Source organism: Morus notabilis, unplaced genomic scaffold (assembly GCF_000414095.1).
Source record: "Morus notabilis unplaced genomic scaffold, ASM41409v2 Scaffold503, whole genome shotgun sequence".
Taxonomy (NCBI): Eukaryota; Viridiplantae; Streptophyta; class Magnoliopsida; order Rosales; family Moraceae; genus Morus; species Morus notabilis.
In genome coordinates this window covers 109834-132305 of record NW_010366489.1, presented here as the reverse complement: position 1 = coordinate 132305, position 22472 = coordinate 109834, and the positions used below count along the sequence as shown (strand labels likewise).

At 31.8% G+C, this 22472-nt stretch overlaps 1 protein-coding gene across 1 annotated transcript; it reads left to right on the top strand.

Moving 5' to 3' along the window:
- The first annotated feature begins 18839 nt into the window (after nucleotides 1–18839).
- On the top strand, nucleotides 18840–21161 carry LOC21398757 (expansin-A15). Its single transcript, XM_010110383.2, has 4 exons — nucleotides 18840–18924; nucleotides 19072–19216; nucleotides 19323–19635; nucleotides 20276–21161. The coding sequence occupies exons 2-4, from the start codon at nucleotides 19090–19092 to the stop codon at nucleotides 20577–20579; spliced, it is 744 nt and encodes a 247-aa protein (XP_010108685.1). The 5' UTR covers nucleotides 18840–18924; nucleotides 19072–19089; the 3' UTR covers nucleotides 20580–21161.
- Nucleotides 21162–22472: the final 1311 nt, after the last annotated feature.

Genomic DNA, 22472 nt, shown 5'->3' with positions numbered 1-22472 from the left:
TTTTTGTTTTTGTTTGTGGAATGTGGATGGAAATAACTATATTGCGTTATTATTCTTTGTTGGATTATTTTCATAAACTCTCCCCGAATTTTGTACCCTATTTCAACCCTGATTTTTTAAAATCGTTCATTATGTCCCTTGATATATAAAAAAAACGGGTTTAAAACACCTCCTTTCAAAATCCGTCTCTAATTGTAACGGATTGTTAACGGGGCATATCTTAAAAAGTTAACTAAAGCTATTTAATTCAAATTAGTTATATAAAAATGATTATATTAAAAAAACAATAAAAAAGGAATTAAAGAAAAAATTCAAGGCTAATTTAATTCGTTAATTTGAGTTAAGATGTGATTTTATATGAAAATTTTTTATTATAATAAAAAATTAAATATAACTGTTTATAAGAATTTTTTACTACAAAAAAATTTAAATTTTAAACTCGAATCGATTAAATGATGGATATTAATATCCATTGCCTCCAAATTTTCAAATTCCTAAGTCCCAACCTCCGCCCAACGCCGACGAACTTCCGACAAGCCTTCAGCCTGGCGAACTTTTGACTCGCCTTCAGCCCCGCAGACCCCAGCGCCTCCACACCCTGCCTCAGACCTGCACGAACACCGACAAAATCAACACGTCAGCTGCGACAACGCGACATTCTCCCGTGGAGCGTTCGCGAAGAAGAAGACGGCATTCTCTGCCATCACCCAGTTGCGACCCAGATCCGTCCTTTGCTGTTGCGCCACTGTGCTAGATCTCCCATTTCCCTGGCATCCCCCGAGAGCCGATGTCAAGATGCCATTGTTGAGCTTGATATCTGAGTGTTTTGCAGGTCAATCTTGGAGCTCTCATTCTGTTGTGCTATCAGAAAAATCCCTAAGCAGCTTGATTTTCCAATTGAGATTAATGTTTGAAGTTTCCGATTAAATTGTTTTTTTTTTTGGGTGATTTGTTCCAATTGAATTGTCGTCACTGTAACTCATTGATTCTTGATTATGTTTCAATATACTAGTGACTTTTTTCTTTTCTTTATACTAAAATATACTCGTGTTAATGTTTTCTCTCTACAAATATACCAGTGTTAATTTTTTTTTTCTTTTTGCTGAATATACTAGTGTTAATTGATATGAGGAACTTGGGTCTAGTTTCCTCGCTGTGGGATTTTTTTCCTTTTGAAAATTGATATGTTTTTTTATCTTTATGTTCATAAGTATTTTATTAATTTTTTAGTAATTAATCTTATTTTTTAGCTTAATTAAGTTTAATTTTTAAAATTAATGTCATGTCAGTATAATCCGTTAGTGTTATAGACAGACTAAGATGAAAGGGATATTTTAAAATGTTTTCTATAAATCAGGAGTGTAATGAATCATTTTGAAAAGTCATTGGCCATTTTGAAATATGATACATAGTTTAGGAGGATTTATAAAAATAATCCTTCTTTGTTCTTACCTTGTCAAACGTGCAAAGAGGCTTGGTGCAATTCGTCCAAATATTATTGTTTAAACTTTGCTTTGGCACAATGTAAATCCATTGCATTGTACAACTATTAGTATTTAAGATTAGTTAAGTGAAAGTATGAAAACCATAAACGACATAATCGAATGTTTGATGGTAGATATAGACATTTCTATTGAAAGTATGCTTATATTTCACAGGTAAATTGTTTATACGGAGAAAACCATTAAGAGTCATTCGTTTCACTTGTTTGAATTGAGAATTTGAGTTAAAGAGGAAAAATATTGTAGTAGAAAAAATTAAGTTTAAATTTTTGTGAGATAAAATATTGTAGTAAAAATTTGAGTTGTAATTTAGACTACGAAAATGAACGGAACTTTTCATAAAAATGATATCTGGACACCAACTTTGCAAGCGTAATATTACTCTAATTCAATCCTACTGAAGGGGTTAAATCTCTTCATGGTCCTCTTTCTCTGACTGGGGTTGTGGAGCTAATGCAAAACAGTGTTTCATTTTTGCCCTCTCGTTTCATTTGAAATCGCTCCATAACAAGACATTGGGATTCAAAGATATTTCCATGCCCTTTGGTCCATTTCAGTAAGATTTATCTTCTTGTTATTTGTTCATTCGTTCATTTTTAATATGACTACGTAGACACATTTTTGCCCTTAAAGTATAAATGGCAGACAAAATTTATGATTGGATATTTATACACGTGGTATAATTTCTGTCTTGTAAGATAAATCCCAAACCATACCAATAATGGTTACTTCAAAAATTGAAGTAAGATATTGATCGACGACGGTTGTAATAAATTAGATAGTTAATTAAAAAATTTATGATAATTAATGAGATTAGATTCTTATTATGCCATGTTATCAAATTTCAATATATTAATATTAAGATGCAAAAGAAAAGGCAAGTGCAATGTCTAAATGCATGGCTTAATGTGTCACCCTTTTATTCATGAATTGAGTGGTTAAGGATGTGTTTGAAGTAAGGATTCGTGTTATGGTTCGGATCATGATTCGTAATTTGTTATAGTATTTTCTCTATAAAAAAAATACACGTAAACTGAGAATAGTTTTGAGTCATTTTCTAAGAGTACTTTACATGTATAATTAAAGGTGCTAATTTCCTTTGTGTTGCATTTTTCTCGGTGATCAAATCAGTGTTAGAGATAAGACCTATTATTGACCACGTACGTGTTCGCTTTTTTTGTTATAATTTTTCTTACCCTATATATTTCCTACTTAAATTTCTGCTATTAGATATTTAGATGGCTACAACAAAAGCAGATTTTCCAAATAAATAGATAGATAAATAAATAAATAAAACACAGAAACGAAAGGAGTATTAGTAGATCCTTCAGAAAAGAAAGAAAAGGAGTTTTAGTAGAAGACGAGTAAGTTATGTATTATTATACATTTAAGCTTTTTGATGCGTGTATGTTAATATATGAGTCGACGCAATTTTACCTGACAAATACCGATTGATTTTATTGCATGTACATACAATCACTTGTTAATCCAAGAAGTTAGAGGATGACTTTTTTTTTTTTTACCTTCCCTTTTCTCAAAATGTTTTCAGGTTCGAATTTTGACAACCGTAATATAAAAGGTATTGCATAACCAATGGCCGTCTAATTTGAAATTTTTAAATTGAATTAGATCGGATCGAAACACACTGTTATTTATTTATTTAAAAAAATAAAGACCATAGAGAAGAGCATAAAAATGACACCAATAATTCTCATTTTTTTTAACCAAAAAATTAAAAAAAAAAAATCACCCGCGTATCCGAGAATCCGAGATTGGAAATCGATTTTTAACCAGAGCAAACAGAGAATTACCATAAAAGAAAGCAGAAGGAAAATTCCGACAAGAAAGTTACTAAACAATGTCAAATGCAATGCAACCATATCCATCATTTTCTTAAGGTGTGAAAATTCTTGGGGAGGGAGGAAAATAACTGAGAGGACGTTTGGTTTATGTATTCAGAACTATTCTCGTTTTATGTGTATTTTTTTTAAAAAAAATACTGTAAAAAATCATGAATCATAATTCAAATTCGGGGACGAATATAAGAAACAAACGTTAAATTATTTTAAAATGCCTGGTCCCCATATACACTGACATAAGTACAAACTGCAGTGCACTATCAAAATCAGTACTATACTCCTCTGTATCTATACAAATTGCATAAAACGAGAGGGTATATATATATATATATATATATATATATATATCTGCATTATTGTAAATACGCTACAGTGCAAGGCTTACATCAGTTCACAGGTACTTATCGTCCCTTACATATGGGCCAACTTGTGTACTGGATAATATGTGAGCTTCCCTTCCACACACACACACACACACACACACAAAAAGGATTGAGGAATATCAATTACAACATTGATAGCCCAATTTTCCTTGGGCTGTACAAAAGGGGACCATATTCTTCATCTTCTTTCGTATTCCCCCCACAATCATGTGCACTGTTGGCATTACCATAGACAATTTTCACATTGTACCTTCAACATGGATCCTTTGCCGGATGTTTGTTTCTACTTGCAACCACAAACTGAGTTTTTTTTTTAACAATTGGGCCCTTTCGGAACCAATAATATCCCTTGTTCTTTTCCCACTAGCCATGTTCTTTAATCTCATCCTCTTCATTTTCCATCAATTTTCCCACATTGAGATAAAAACCTCCTATTCCAATTAGATTTAGTCATATTTGCGATGGAGACTTCCCATTAAAGTGTCATCACTATGGTTTGATTTTTTTTTTTCTTTTCCCCCCTTTCCTTCTTTTCTTTCGGTTCTCTTTTTGCTCTTTTTTCTAATTAAAGTGACAATGAGGGATTTGTTTTGTCCAACCTTTCAATTATAAGATAATGTGGTCAAGCTCTTGAAATTCAAGAGATAAAAAATCAACAAATTTAGGCTACTTGGAAAATATAATACAACAGTTGCTGATTTAACCTAACGATAATTCTACAAAGCCATGCGTTGTTAAAGTTTCGAGTACAAATTTCTCAACTCTAATTTTTTTATTTTAGAAAAATGGAATAAAGAAAAGAGGATATAGAAGTTCTCTCTCTCTCTCTCTCTCTCTCTCTCTCTCGTTTGTGGGCAGCAACATCATGTTATATCTACTATTATCCATAACCTTTGCATTTGGTAGCCCACAACTGGAAAGTGGTGTCCCTATTAGACTAGTCTACTTAGTGGCTAAACCATTCACACAACAATGAAATGACACTCAAATCTTCACATGCTATCGCGTCTCACATGGCATGTTACTTAGCTTTTATAGACCGAGAAAGTAAAAAACTTTGCCGTCAGAAATTTAAACTAAAGTTTGGAGCACAAATGCTAAACGACATCAAAGTTACATGTATAAAAAAGTTTTGGTATCTTAATCATGATGGTAAGAGAAAAATTGACGAGATCATACACATCGATTACTTTTATATATTGATATTTATATACTTTGGCCAACTGTAATTCGAATTGACCTCCTCTTTGCCAAAAGGGTAAGGATTGAATTTTCCAATATTAGGGGTTAATTCCATGCACTACAATGTATGATGGTAATTTGAAGCTATAAAAATAAGAGGACTTGAGCATGAGACCCCCATGTGATGGAGGGTCCAAACATTGTCACATTTTTTAGAGGAAGTCACAATCGAAAAGTCTTTTTGGGTCCTAGAAAATATGGAGGCTAAGAAATGTTCCCAAGTTAGCAAAAGGAAAATAGTTGTACAATTGACAATTTCGCTACGTACAAACCTAACTTCTCTAGCTTATTATAAGTAGTAACAAATTTTATCCAATATTGCTCTGTGGTGCGTGACATCTCTCAATGTTCATGCACAAAAAAGCTTTCTGAACTTGGAATTTTGGAAAAGAAAAAAAACAAAGAAAAAAAGAAAAGCTGTATTAAGTTGTCAAAAAGGAAGTGGGGCTGGCTTTAGTAGTGCTTCGTGCCCTCATCCTCATGACCAACTGTCGTTGTGGAAAGCAGTAAGTGGATGACTCTGTGTCGTCCATGCATACACACAAAAATATACATAAAAAGAAAAAAAAAAATATATATATATATATATATATATATGGCTGGATTTCTCTCTTCCAATGGGGTGATATAATTTCCTTCTCTTTTACTACTCTAATCCATTCCTTTTCCTTTCTCCCGATTGCTCTCATATCCATGTCACGCTTACGCATGATATCCTTTGGCCAAAATTTGAAATATATATATATATATATATACACAACATTTTTCACTGTTTAAACTTTGAACTTTATTTATGCATGTGATGTGAGTAGTACATTCAATGACGTGAAATAGATAGAAAATAGGGAAATTTTCTTACACGTAATAATGGTGCATGAACGTCCAAAGGGAGAAAAAAAGAATAATCACTGCATTTAGAATTAATTCCGTTTTTATTTTTTACGTTTTTTGTACACGTAATAATGGTGCATGAACGTCCAAAGGGAGAAAAAAAGAATAATGACTGCATTTAGAATTAATTCCATTTTTATTTTTTACGTTTTTTAAAAATGAAAAAATAAAAACGTTTTTAAAATGGTGTTTGATGTAATAAAAATAAAAAACAGAAATGAAAATAATTTTTTATTTTAGTATTTTTTGTTTTCGTTTTCTTCTCTTTCGAGCAGAGAGAAAGAGAGAGAGAGAGATATTAATGAATTTTTTATACTAAAAATAATTTCTTGATAAAACTACTAAACGCATTTTCAAAAATGATTTGTGTCTAAGATTGAAAAACGTTTTCATTTTCATTTTCAGACAAAAAACAAGCGTTTTGAACTCGTTCCAAAACGATTTTGTTTTTTGTATGAACATGAAAACGTTTTCAATGTCAGACAGAAATCATTTTTAAAAATGCGTTTGGTAGTTTTATCAAAGATTGTTTCCAGTATAAAAAAATTCATTAATGTCTCTCTCTCTCTGCTTGAGAGAGGAGAAAACGGAAATAAAAAATGAAAACGACTAAAAGTCGTTTCTCATTTCTCTCCCATTTTACACTAAACTAAAAAATCGTTTTCATTTCCGTTTTTTATCTTTAATTGTGTCAAACGCCGTTTCTCTCCCATTTTCATTTTTTCTTTCTCGAAAAATATGGAAAACAAAAAAAAAAAACAACTCCAAACACAAACGCACTCAATATTTTGCACTTTTTATCAGTATGTATTGGGAAAATTAGTGTCACATTTACTGTGTTATTGACTCATTGCGCAACATATATTACTTTTCCCTCTTCCTCATCCTCCCCAAATGCTAATTGATATGGCCAGGCCATTCTAGCTATGCCAGTACTCTTGAATTTATGTTACTCTTTCGGGTGTAGAATATATAATATTATCAAGACTGATTGTTAGCTAAGTTAATTTTGGTCGAAAACTAAGATAATTGTTCCATTAATTGGTTACTAAAGAACAATTTCAAGCATTCTGATTAAGATGCTCTCTACTTAAAATTTTTTATATCATTTTCATTGGATGATACATGTTATGTTATAGCATGTGCTTTTTTTTTAAAAAGAAAATGTTGGTGTAATTCCATACTTTGATATGTGATTTATGGGAATCACATTAGTAAAGAAAATCGATCAAAATGACCTTAAATTTCTTGACTAGAAGTCTAACAATTAATTTGATCCACCTAACATTACTCAAGAGCCGTGACGGAAAGAAATGAACAAACAAAAACATTGAAAAAATATTTCATCACTTTCATTAAGGACGCCGTTAGCTGCTGTAAGATTGGCAATATATAGCCCACAGAACAATTAAACCAAGTTACTACGCTATTATATACATGACTATATGTGAGCCATAAAATTACAAGTATTAAATTGGAGTATACTTTAGTATGGCCCACATGTATCATCAAGTTTAAATACGTCACATTTTCTAGCTGGAATTTATTGGCTATTCATAGTTGGTGAAACTAAGGGTGACAATTCGTGTTAATGAATTGTGTTCGTGTCAACTCGTTTATTAATTATATCAGAGTAGATCAATTTAAAAATATCAAACTCAAATACAGCTCATTTATTCATCGTATTAATTATGTCAACTTAATTATAACTCAAACTCATTTATAATAAATCTAAACCCGCTAACTTCTTACGAATTTCAAATTGTGTCGCTACTTAAATTGTTAGCCCTAGGTGAAACCTCCAGATAAATAAATGGAATGGCCAATTAGCTGATGATCAGTTGGCTGCAAATTACGGCTTCTAGATATGTCGGCTTCAGCAAAACTACACAAAAGAGAGGACTTATTTGTAACAATTTAGAGGAATATCTCAAATTCAAATTTCGAATATAAAAACTTGTAGTTGACAAATTACTTAGTTAGAGTGTGAGTCAGGCAATTGGACTTTTGCTGCTGGATTAGATTTTTGACCTTATTCCTCGGATTCCCTCCCTCCCTCTCTCTCTAGCTAATATTTATAAACACATTTATAGAACATGAGAATTATATATATATATATATATATTATGGGATCTTCTCCGTTAACTTATCGATAGGTATTTGTCCGTCAGATCTACATAAAATCACGTAAAATTAAAAAGTATGTAAATTCAATAATTAAAAAAATTCTACATATCAGTACGCTAAGCGTACCAGAGAATCTCTCATATTACATACACACATTCATACATACATACATGTGTGTATATATATATATATATATATACACACACATCTATATGCCAACAAAAGTTATAATAAGGAGGCAAAATATTGGACAAGAATTATATACAAATGTTAGCGAGAACATGAAGAAGATTTTAACTGAAATTGTTGCTGCAGAGACTACTGTTGCCGACAGTCATTCTCTCTCAAGGCTAAGGGATATTAAATTGGTCATGTCATTTGTTACAAAACAATGCAAACAAACTAAGATGATTGCTTAATCATGGCAGCCAGAGAAATTTCTCTGCATACCATAAGTTCAAAGCATTGTCTAGAGGTTATTAATATTAAAAACCACCTTTATAGGTGATTAGCCTATTCTGATCAGCAGCCTTTTCAATTAGTCATAATTACAAAATTAACTTTACAAGGTCGTTTCAGAACAGCAGTAATTCCTCATCTAGTGGTCAATTAAGAAATTGTTTATGCAATAAGTAGAAAAGTAATTACCACGTACGTTTACATTTACATCCTCTTAATACGACACCTTATGTGACATGTTTAGGCTCTATCCTCTAACTTGTATGACTATGACTTGCCTAGACCACGAGCTAGCTCTCATGTTGTGCATGAATGAAACTCACAATTCAAATGATTTCATTTTAAATTTGATACTAACTACAGTCCCAAGAAAGAAAAAAAAAATACACTGAATTTTTTTAATCTAAATTATAGACCAAATTTTACGTTGTTCATTAGTTTTAAAACATTTATATCTCAATGAAAGAGCGTAACTTGATTATTAACAGTCGCGTCCTTTAGATCATCCAACTGTTAAAATCTCAATGAAAACCACATGTGATTCTTAAGTACTTTTTATTTTAGAATTGGATGGATGGAATGTTTTATTTAAGATAATTTCATCTGGAAACATTATAAAAATCATGGACTAAAATAGGATTTGACCTATAGTTCGAGGATTAAAAATGGGAGTAACCTTTTTTTCCCTATAAATCTATTCTTCCAAAAAATGCAATGCTAAAATCTATCAAACTTGACAATATTCTGTCTCTGTAAACGACCCCAAGCTCATAGTACATTAGTACTGCACATGCAACAAGCCTATAAGCACATGTAGATAGAGATTTGGCTCTAAACATCACTTTCCATCCAATGTCGCCTCGATGAATATTGCTGCTTAATAATAAAGTATGAAACTCAATTATGCTCGAAAAATGTGATTTGCTATTTGTTTGTATACTAATTAGTTTGCTTTCTACTTGAGCTTGGTGGATTAATTAGGGAAACTTATAAGCAAGGAATTAATTAGGCTGTTTGCTAAAGCAACCAATTAAGATTAGATTATGCTAACTTTTGTTAGCTTCAAATAGGTTCTATCGCCTTCAAAAAGTTGATACGATTTCATGGCTTATGTCACCAAAATCTTTGACCTAAGAACTTTATTATGATTTAAAGGATGTAACTAGAGCGATTGCAAGATATGAATTGTTGTTTTGGAATTTATTAGCATTTAATACAAAAGAAAGAAGTTTTTCAAGAATTTGGAAGTTGAAAACTTGGTGCTGGCTATTAATGAAGTAGTTAAAGGTCAACATCGCTGAGTTTTGTCCAGCTTTAGGCCACATGAATCACATCTTCATGAAAAGAGAAATAGAATGCGAAATTGAGTATGGTTTTAAACGCCAGAGAATGAAGAAGGTTCCCAGCTAGATGTACATTTAGGTACCATTTATTTCTTTTAGGTTTTGGCCAAGTATTTGTACTTCCTTTAAAGTGTAATCTATAAGGTATATATCCTTTAGTTTCTCCTCTATAGGATATGATCCAAGATATTAGTTTCACCCCTATAATAGCAAAAATAGGAAAGGAAAAGAAGGGTATTTCCATGTAGCGAGTACCTACAATTTAAATTAAACAATATACGTTATATGAGATTGAATATGGTGAGAGAATTTTTCAGACAACATTGTTATAAGAATTGTCTATTTTAAATCATACTGTTACAGTCAATAACTTTATAGATAAGGTGTCCGTGTATCCACCATAAAATTCATCCTCAAAAGGGTGTTCATCCAATTTTTCATGTATAAAGGGCCCGTTTAGTTCGCTGATTCGAGTTTTTAATTCGAGTTAAGATGTGATTTTATGTGAGAGCTTTTTACTATAGCAAAAAAATTAGATGTGATTGTTTGTGAGAGCTTTTTACTGTAGCAAAACTCGAATTCTAAACTCGAATCAGCAAAATGAACGGGGCATCTATAAGCAAAAATCCACATATTTTAACTAGTAGTGGGCTTAGCATTTAACTGATCGACTCTCTGTATACAACCAATTTAGAATCCAAAGCAAGATCCGATGCAGACCCCATTGCTTAACTTTACAGAAAACTTTACACAATTGATTCTAATTCCCAAAATAAAAAAATCCCCATCATTAAAAAAAATAATAAGAAAAAAAAAAGTTGAAGCAACAGAAGAATTCATTCACTCAAATTGTTTTAGCATAAATATGTGTCGGCAAGATCACATAAATCAGCTTCCCAAATTTCAAAAACTCAATTAAGGGCATGAAAAAATAATAAAGATAACCCAAATCAAATGGCTCTCATTCAACAATCATAGTAATATTCTCTAACCATTTATTAAAAATGTTTACTCCTTTCCTCTTGGTGAATAATGACCCTTTAATCTCTATGGTCCATATAGAAGTCTTAAATGCCTGCTTTAACTGAAAGAGAACCAAAACCTCAGAAAGTTTTAAAAGCCCTTTTACCAAATCTAATGGTAGTAGTTGAAAGTGCTTTTAGAGCGGCAGTTTGATTCTTTAATTATAATGCTAAAGAAAGCAAAGCAAGAGAAGAGGTAGTTACAGTTAGGTTAGCTAACCCTAAGGCAGTTAAAAGAGTTAAAAGACAACAAAGCATAAATCTGGTTCAGAGATACGGCTTCTCTCTCTTTGTTAGGCAAAAACTCCTTTGATTGCGGGCCTTGGTAAACCCTTTTAATTTCACTCGCTTTTGGATTGAGTGGTTCACAGAAAAACTTGATAGAATTAGCATCTATAATATTATATTCAATATCAAATTTAGTATATGGGAGCATTTATGGTAGAAAATGTTATTTTATTTTATCTGTGTAAACTATATTTTAATCGTGAGATTAGTTTTTTTACTATTTGATCTCCAGCCGTAACAGTTTTGTATCGTGCCCTATATATTTTTAATGCGGACATGTACATCTCTGACTATTTTAAAACTAATCTAATGGTTAGAAACAATAATTCCTACCAGTAGAGCAAAACAACATTCTTCATCTTCAATTTATTTATAAAATAAAAATTTGTTCTTTTATAAGTTTTTTAACTTAAAAGTTGGGAGTCTTCATGGTAGAGCATGTTATTTTGTTCTATAGATAGGAATTGTATATTTACCGTTGGATTAATTTTTAATGGTCAGATATGCAATAAAAGTAATTTTGTGCTGCGCACTATAAATTTTAAAACAAACTTGTATAGATCTGACCGTTAAAAAACTAATCTAACAATTAAAATCTATTATTCCTACTGACGGAGTAAAATAACATGCTCCACCTTAAGATTCCTCTTATAACATTTAAAATAGTATTGTTTAACAAAGCACAAAATAAAATAAGGCTCTTTTTATAGTGAAACCCCCCTAAAATAATTTATTAGTGGAATATTTTATTATGATTGTTAGATTACTTTTTTAACAGTAAAATATGTCTATCCTTTTTCTTTTTAATATCAAATATAAGGTACACATTTATATTGAAAATAGTTTTATTATGTGTGTTTTGAAGGGGAAGTGACATACACGCAAGGTGAAGGTGGTAAGGGGTTGGACATGTGGGTGTTAGTAACAATCTTCAATATTACAAGCTTTTTAAGGAAGCTATGAAAAGTTTTTCTATCTGCCTGAAGAATCCCGAGGGCTTTATTCTCTGTGAAAGTTCAGTTTGTGAAGGAAAAGACTTTCAAATCACACCCTTCTGTTGTGAATCTTCTTTCACAGTCTTTATTTTGAATTCTGTATTGTGGAACGGTCAACTTGGAGCATTCCCATTGGGAAAGATGAATTTTTTTTTTTTTTTTTTTTTTTTTTTTATAATGGATTTTCTATAACTGGTCCACCACTTATTTGGAGAGAAGATTTTGATATTGGATTAATTGGAAGTCTTGCCAATATGTGATCAAGCACATGATAACCACTTAAGTGTTTAACTACTTGCCCACATGGGGGGGACTAGAAAGATTAAATATATATATATATATATATATATATATATAAAAGAGTGACGCTTTAACAACACATCAAATTGGGATTAGAGAGAAAAGAGCACTCGTGACCATCTTCCTCACGGGTGTTTCAGTACTTCAATAATACCAAAATGGTTAGAATGATTTTAAATTTGAAATTTTCTTCAATACGATTTTTCTTACCATATTCCCCAGTACTTTTTTTCGTAGTACCACCAGTGAGTGACAAAATCAACTTATGTGGCACATTGATATTGTGATATAGATTCCAGGTGAATAATGCGCTATCATTATGGTGGGTACTAATTATGTGATTATTTTAGGGGGCAACAATTTTAACTTTTGTAAATGGGACTTGGGTTCCATGCACGCTTTGGAATAATGAATCCCATCTTGAATGGAGGTAACTTTTCCTTTACGTTAAAGTGTGTTTCTCAAAATGCAAAATTAATTTTTTTCTATTTTTTATGGTTTTGAAGCACGACTATTTTTTTTTTAGTGAGTTGAAGTGTAGGAAGGACCAACCATAACTATTTACATTGGTCGATGAAGCCCTTCGTCTTCGATCTCTAATTATTAGGACATCATTTATTCTGTAGATTCAAATTAAAATGTGATATTTTTTAAGAGTTTTTAATCGAAACAGAAAAAGTTAAATTTGACATTTTCTGATAGTTTTTAACCGTAAAAATTTAAAATTAAAAACTCAAATCCGTAAAATAAACGAATCCTGAATTGATTATATTTTTTCTTCTTTTGAGGAAAAAAAATATAACCCTCAGTTAAGACCAGTTCTACCATTGCAATCTGATGATGAAGGGGGGAAAAAATAATAAAGGAATATGCTATAAATTTCTTGGTCAACAATGGATGTAATTTTTTAGCTTGGCATTTAGTTGCAGAGTATCAAATCCTGAAGCATGGGCTGCGCAGGGAATCCTTAGCAACAGGGAAATGGGTGAAGAAACATAAAAGGAGGAAAAATCTTAAGTACAGAACCAGAAATCCTATATGGCTCAGAAAAGATAGGGGAAGATGGACGGTCTAGATTAAATTTTTGGTGGAGTGTTGACAAAAAAGTGAATAGTACAAAAGGAAGTTGGGATGCTTTGGCGTATCATAACTACAAGTTGGTTGTTATTGGTTTTGGCCGTTGAAACTTTCCAAGTGGAATCTGTTGCGATTTGGTATAGAATTAATTTACTGTTTCCTTCCCATGTTTTTAATTTTTTATGCTTTTACAAAAACGACCCTATCTCAATCACACAGACAGAATTTTTGCATATTAAATTATGTTTATTTTCTATATACGTCCCTAATTATAAATCATAATTCATAATTTTTTACAGTATTATAAAAAAATATACGTAAAATAAGAATAATTTTAAATTATGATTCTGAATTCATGAACCAAACGTCCACTAATTTTTCATTTGTGATAAAATGGATGGCAGAGGACAAAATAAAAGACTAGCTATTTAACTGGTTTTAGGGGAATAAAAAGAACTATACAAAACCTAAAGATATTAGGAATTTATTACGTCATTTCTGAATTTTACATCATATTAAGATTGTATTAGCAAAAATAATACATAAACGACAGAAATAGATTAAAATGTATTAGTATACAACTTTGCACGAGTGAGGGAAAATTTTCTCATACAAAATAAACTAATTTTCTTATAAAATTTTTAAAATTTCTACAATGTCAATAATTTAGAGAATTTTGGTACTCTATTTTAAACTTGACAAATTTGTATTAGATTTATTAATTGTGCATATAACTTTGAGCAATGTTATATGGGCACTGATAGTGCTAAATACCACTTATTGATAAAAAATAAATCTTATAGTATGAGATTTATGGGCAGAGTCTTCATCATGTTACTTAATCATAATTTATTACACTGATTTAAATTTTTACAATTAAAAATTCTCATAATAATTCTTCGCGAACGAGACCTCAGTACTGATAGTGTTCTTAAGTTTTTTTTATAACTTTTTATTTTGATGCGACAGTTATTAGATATTACGATTATAAACATGTACTGCCCATAATACCCCTACAGTAAAATTTAACTCAGCCCTAGAGCTATATATCAGACTAGGGATGGAATGATAATTTGACTGGTGGTCTGAGCAGAAGAATGCCGTCCACATATAATATCCTCCAATGGGGACGTCTCTTAAAAGTTAAACTGACGACTCAGAGAAACAAACCCATAAAGGGCACCAACACCAAGAGATGGCACAGTAATTTCCTCTCATCTTTTTTGGGTATCAACATTACACGAACTTTGAATTTATTTGGCCGCTTGATATGTTCCTTTCTTTTCTGGTTTTAGCTTTTTGTTGATGGCGTCTGCAAAGAATATCTGCATAACAATATTGCAAAGTAAATCAAAAATTCAAAAAGGAAACTCTTATGAAGAAGCCAAATGGGTTTTGAAGAATAAGATACAAACAAAGCAACTGCATGTGCGGTTGCTTCTTTGGCGCCGCTAAATCTCTCTTATGCGTCCCTTTCTTGTATACAGGCAAATGTCATAAACCTTGAAAATATACCCTGCTGTATTTAGTTCTCGAGAATTTTATGGTAAGGTATGAAAAATCATCCCACGAATAGGAGTACTCTCTTTTAGTTTTACATGCTTTTTGCATTTTGATACCATAACAATACAAACTTCGCCTTAAATACTTGTGTCCGAAAGTCCCTTTTTTTTCTCCCCTTGGCTAGTTTCAACCCTATTTGTGAGCTAATTTTAAGCTCTAAAGTAGGTCTAAGGGTTTCATTTAAAATAAATAAATAAAGTACCTTACATAAAAGCAAGCCAAACATCTTTTGAATCCAACCACTTAGGAGACCTCCGAAGTCCTAGCTTAAACAGTATTAATTAATAAAATGCCCTATATATTATTCAAATATACAAATTTTCAAAGTTCGGCAAGGGTGAAAAAAATAATAAGAAGACAATGGATAAAACGAAGCCGTTCGATAAAGAATGAAAAAATTAATTACATGAAAACGTATATTCTGTTAAAGTCAATGAATAGCTACAAAGTAGTTACGTAGTTGCATTCTCTTGGACGTAGTATTTGGCTATTTTCAAAAGATGATTGAAACACTAATACCGCGAATCATGGTCTTAATATCTATTAGTCAATTCATAATCCATGTTATCGTTTTCCATGCAGGCAGGCCCTTATCTTCTGATAATAAACAAATAATCACAAATATTTTTCTTATAATTTATGCAATTAATTAAAAAAAGCCACCACTAATTGCCCTGGATACACGTCTCTACCAAAAGATTTTATGGCACGTTTATTTATCAGGTTGAGGAATGATAATGGAGAATATGAGTCAATCTCATGTTTACTTGCTCTTTTTTATCTTAGAATATGAGTGAGATTGGTGAGTCCCACTCAAATTTAGGATTGACACTCTCGTACCCCTCTTGAGATTGTGACTTACATTCATGATATTAATATTAAATTACTATCATACCCATATTTTACTTATAAATATAAAAATAAAAATAAAATTCAAAAATAATAATTACAACATATATTTATTATTTTATTTACCTAATATTTTAATATCAGCCTAATTATTATTAACTTTAATAAAATAAATATGTACTTTATTTTTTTAATAAATTAAAAAGTTATTTTAATTTTTTAATACTATTTTTAATTTTTTAATTTTATTTAAATTTTTTAACAATTTATTTTTATATTTTAAATAATTGTTCCGTTTATATATATTATTTTAGTACCCTATTATTACACTAAATATTTTAATTATGATTAATTTGTTATATAATAAGTACAATAATTTATTTTTTAAATTAAAAATATAAATTGACTTAAAGGATATATTAGTACTTCTACACTATTTCATTCTGGTTATGGATGTAAGTAAACGCATGAATGTGATTTGAAGTGACTCTGATTCTAAATCCTGTCACCAAGTAAGCAATTTATTCTTACTCTAAATCCTACCCACTTCATAACCTGTCTACTCTGATTCATGTTCATTCTAATTATACGTAAGTAAACATGCCAAAAGCTGAAACATCATTAAAAAAAAAAAACCCCAACCCAAACTATTATTTTCTTTTGCTACAACAGAAGCCATACTTCAAGCAAGTATACTAGTAATGTGTAGCTGAGTTGTGTGATATTGATGAAGGGTAATTTTTTTTTTCACAATTTTGAGTTAAGAATTTGAATTTAAAAGTAAATTATATATGTGAAAAATACTATAGTAAAAAAATTAAATTTAAATTTTTGTGAGAGCTAACATTGTGATAATAACGTTTGAGTTGTGATTCGATGTGTCTAAAGAACATTATGCCTCAAGTTTTTTTTTTTTTTTTAATTTGCATTCATAAAAAAACATTAAATTTATATTGTATAATATTATATAATTTGATGGCTCAAAATTGTACACCATTGATAAAGTTCTTTTTTTTTTTGGTACCAGAGCACAAAATTCTCATTTTCTCATAATTTTTAATGCATGTCAGCGTGTTTTTCTGAATTTTTCCAAATATAATTATATGACTTCAGCAATATCAATCGTCAATACCTACTTAAGAAGCTATGTTATTATATTAATCCAACGCTATTAGGTGATAATTAAAAACTACTAGTTATTCTCTTAAGCATTTTCTTCCAACTTACATAAAAGAGGAATGAGAAAAAAAAAGGGGGAGAGAGAGAGGACTTTTAATGAGATCTGAGGTATTTTTCAATTGAAAGGAGGCAGCTAAGAATGTCATCACCCATGTGCTTGGGGCCTTAACTTTCTCTCCAGCTTCAAACTTCAAAGGGTGACAGAATCATCTGTAGTACTTTAACGTGTCAAGTTTCATATGGGCCGTCCATGAGAGCTACGAGTGGGGCCCAGATGAACGATTGAGATATCATATCAGATATCAGATATTAGATGGACGAAAAACAATTGGAAGACAGAAAAAGCAAAAGAAAGAGCTAGCTACGCAGTGCCGCGTTTTGGTACAGAAAGCCTGCTATATTCAGTCATCAGAAAACGAAATTCTTTTATTAATGCTTCAGTCAAAAAATACCACATTAAAGTGTTTTACCAGAAAAGATTTGGGGCATTAAACTCCCCAAGTCGTAATAAACGGCTGAGAATTGAAGAGTAGAATTGCTTGCTGTTAAATGCACCTATGAATGTGTGTCATAGAGCCAAAAAAAAAAAAACACAAAAGTAACCGAGACATAATTATGTCTTTGGAAGAATAAAGGGGGAAAATTTGCATTAGCTTTGCTTTAATCAAGTTTCGGTTAAACCAAGTAAAACCTAGAGGAATTTTTATTGAAGAATCTGACTTTTTCAACTATGGTTATAGGTAAGAATTATTGTTTTAATCATAAAATGAGGAATTTTAACGGTTTAATTTGTAATTAAAATAATTATGTGTTGTGAATTAACGTGAACAATCTCAAATCAGAGGAGTCTTATCATAAAAATTCCTGTACATTGATAAAGGTAATAAATTAGTAGTGTAAGAAAAGGCTAAAGTGGGGACTAGACTAGAGAGAAGAAGCAGAAGGAACAAAATAAAGAAAAAAAGAAAAAAGAGAGAAAAAAAGAGAGAGGAGGAGTATCTATCTTGCGGCAAATTGTCGTTGATTTGCATGTGGGTGTTTAGTTAAGCATGAAGAAGAAGCCTAAAAGAAACCATGACCCACTTGGATTTGGGAGGATTTCCCATTCAAGATAGCAACAAAAACTACACGCTTTCCTCTCCAAAAACCCCTTGCAAGCACCCAAAACTACTTATTTGCTGTGTTTAGATTAATTATTGTTTTTGTTTTTCACATTTTACAAGAAAGAAAAAATAAAACGATTTTAAAACGGTGTCTGACACAATTAAAGATAAAAAATAAAAATAAAAATAATTTTTTAATTTAACGTAAAATAAAAGAGATGTGAAAAACGACTTTTAATCGTTTTTTATTTTTTATTTTCGTTTTCTCCTCTCTCGAGCAGAGAGAGACATTAATAAATTTTTTTATACTCAAAATAATCTCTTGATAAAATTATCAAACATATTTTTAAAAATAATTTCTGTCTAAAATTAAAAATCTTTATATTTTCATTTTCATATAAAAAATAAAATAAATTCTAAACACACTCACTCATTGTAACTACGTTAGCAGATATAAAACCGCTTCAAGAAGCCCACTCTTAAACCGCCCCCCAAGAGGCCAAGCCGTTAGTGGTCCCAACAAAACAATTTTTTAAAAAAAAAAAGGGAAAAAAAAGAAAAAAAAGGTGAAACTGTTAGTTGTAAGTTATAACGGTGGGGTTAAACATTCCTAAATTCCATTTTTCCCTCCCTCCCTCCCTCCTAAAAGCTCTATATATTCCTCCTCAACCCCTCCCCATTTTTCTTCACTCATCTGCCTCGCATTCTCCTTTTTCCTCTTAAACTCACCACTCTTGTTCAAGTAATAATCCACCTTTTCCCTCACATTTTCCTCTCTTGCATTTTCCTTTCTTTTCATTTTTTTTTTGCCTTTTCACCAAACAAAAAAAAAAAAGTTTCAAACTTGAGCTAAGTAATGCTAAAAATACTCTCTTACTTCTTCATGCAGGAACCAAAAAAGGTCAAAATGGGTCTTGCTGGGCTTTTCTTGCTGGGCCTTTTGACAATGGCGTCCTCTGCCTATGGCTACGGTGGGGGTTGGAACAATGCTCACGCCACTTTCTACGGAGGCAGTGATGCCTCCGGCACAATGGGTAAAACCGTAAAAAAAGCCTTAAAAAAAGGTTTTCAAAATCTATCTTTTTTTACCATATTTCAAATGACTGATTCTTTTTTCTCTCTCTCTCTGTTTTTTTTTAGGCGGGGCTTGTGGATATGGGAACTTGTACAGCCAAGGGTATGGCACAAACACGGCGGCTCTAAGCACGGCTCTGTTCAACAATGGGCTGAGCTGTGGGTCATGCTATGAGATCAAGTGCGCGAGTGACCCAAAATGGTGCTTGCCTGGCTCCATTCTGGTGACGGCCACCAATTTCTGCCCACCAAACAATGCCTTGCCCAACAATGCCGGCGGTTGGTGCAACCCTCCTCAGCACCACTTTGACCTCTCTCAGCCTGTTTTCCAGCACATTGCCCAGTACAGAGCTGGAATTGTCCCTGTTGCTTACAGAAGGTAAAAATGCAAAAAAAAAAAAAAGGAATCTTTGGGTTAAAGTTGTTGGCTTTAGCTGAATATGTTCATGTTTTTGTGAAATTTGGTTCAAATACGTTGTTTTTCAACTGAGATCTCTGGAGTTTAGTGGTCTTAAGGAGCTAACTCTTTTAGATTCCTTCTTTGCAAATATTTTTTTTTTTTTAAAGAAAGGAAAAGAGAAGATATACACTTTTTCTGATAAATAAACCCCCTGTTTTTTTTTTCTTTTATTTATTTATTGTTTTTGTAATGAGTCTCTCTAACTTACTAATGTTCAAAAGTCATGTAATATGCTCATTAGAGTAATTTTGCCCTTTAAAAGGTTGAAGCAGTTTGTAATTTCCTAGTTGAAAGTTTCAAATTAAAAAAAAAAAAAAAAAACCTAGTGAAAGTGTTTATTTTCTATAAAAGGGGGCAAAAAAGGTTTTTCCTTTCACTCAAGTAAATTCTTATGTTGAGAGTATTGACCGACCGTTTATTAGATTTTTATTTTATTTTTTTAAGCATGCAAAAACTTTTCTTTGGCCCTTTTTCTCTTGGTATAATTTTGTCTAAAGTCTTCTACCATGTGTAGCACGCACATTGGTGCTAAAATCCAATTATTTTTGTGTGTTTGTAGGGTACCCTGCAGAAGAAGGGGAGGCGTCCGATTCACCATCAACGGCCACTCCTACTTCAACCTTGTCCTAATCACAAACGTTGGCGGTGCCGGCGATGTCCATGCCGCTTCGATCAAAGGGTCCAGAACCGGCTGGCAAGCCATGTCCAGAAACTGGGGCCAGAACTGGCAAAGCAACTCCTATCTCAATGGCCAGAGCCTCTCTTTCAAGGTCACCACCAGTGATGGCCGCACCATTATGTCCTACAATGTTGCCCCAGCCCGCTGGTCCTTCGGACAGACCTTCACCGGCCGCCAATTCTAGACCAATGAGTAAAAAATGCTTGGAAACACTATGGACCGTGGTGGTGTCTTTTTTCCTATATATGTTTTAGCCATATAGGAGTACCTTATGATATAATAGTATGACTTGGTAGTAGTAGTAGTAGTATACTAGGGTATTAGATAGTATACTATGTCTTTTTTTTTGGGCTATGGAGTTTGGGCCTTTTGGGCATTTTTGGGCCAAAAATTTAGAAGGGCTTATTTTAAATATGGCCTTTCATCATTTTGGCTTCATATGTGTATTGGTGTAGGGTAACCCTATTTCTATGGGACCATACCCTACTCATTCTTGGGTCTTTTTTGTTATTGTTATTAATGGGAAGAGCAGTAGTGGCAGAGGTGGGCTCTCACCACCCGCCAGTCACTGTTTGAATAGCAGGCTACTTTGTTTACTACTTTTTGGGATTGTTGAAAAAAGTGTTGAAAAAAAGCATTTTTGGGCATTGCTTTTAAGGTTGTTGTAATCAGCTTTATGTGCTGAATTCGCCCTTTATTGTTACGGTTGAACTCTATCGAAGGAGACTTTAAAGTGTATATTTCCAATTTCAAGTGATATTATTAATAGAGTGCTGATTTTACTATTTGGGTGTTTCTTGTCTTTGGCTTACCGTACTTAGTTAATGAAAGAACAACCGTTTATTTAAGATTATGGCAGTATTTAAAGAGAAAATTTAGCACTATAATGGCACGATGAATATGTTGCAAAAGGACTTGTGTTTTGAAATTTGAAATGTGAAGGGTGTTCATTTGGCATCCTTATCATAACCAAAATGACTCCCCAAAGTGTTTTTATGAACTTTCATGTCAAAGTCTGCGTATTATATTTTTGCATCACAAATTAACTCTTTAAGGTTGTTAAACGTTACGTGAAAGTTGAATAGTAACCTGTGGTTTGACTCCATATGGTTGAACTTGAGCTCCAATAACATTTAAACAAGTCTAGTTGGTAACTTCTTGGGTATAAAAAAAAAAAAAAAAAAAAATTAAAACAATACTAAACAATTGGTTTAACAACATTTTCCACGATGATATGAAACCAAATTCTCCTAGCTTTTCCCCTTAAAATGTTGTGCTCGGTCATAAAACATGACTATTGAGATCAGATTCTATACCTCCATTTATGGCGCAAACAGAAACGTTTTAGTTCATGTTTGTTTAGAATTTAATTTCCTTTTACGGGCGGGCCGGGCTGGGTCGGACTGGTAAAGCAAATGCAGTCCTCTATCTGTATGGGCCGAACTAGACCACCTGAATTTACATGGGAAAATGAGACATATGGGTAAATAAGATTGTTGAATTAAAATATGACTTGAGTTTGTGAATATTATAATGACATCGTTAATCTTAATAATGGCATTGAGGTTTTAAAATTTTATTAGATAGACCAGTATTTAATATTTTTATTATTTAATGATAATGGTATATACGATATGGTGTAGATATTGTATCCCACAATTTGTGGGACTATTAACCGTCTTAAAACATTTTAAATCAATAAAAGAATGACATTACCTTATCATTATTTTGTACTCATCATTTAAATTAGATTAAAATACTGGCAATATAATTATTAACTTAATAACATTTAACTATATCATTAAAATACCAGCAACATAATTATGTCGTTAATGAGAATCAATAAAAACACAACAAAATCTTGAAGGAGTATTTTAGAGGTGTCAAAAAATCTAATTTAAAAAATAAACCATACGACTGATATTTGTAAAAGGAAGTCAAATTTTAATTCCACTTAAAAAACAGTCATATCCTGTAATTCTTACAATTTTTTCGCAACTCCAGTTAAAATTTTTTTTTAAAAAAAAAAACTCCTCCTTTGAGGTCTGAATCAATGTTTAAACCAATGGCAAAAATA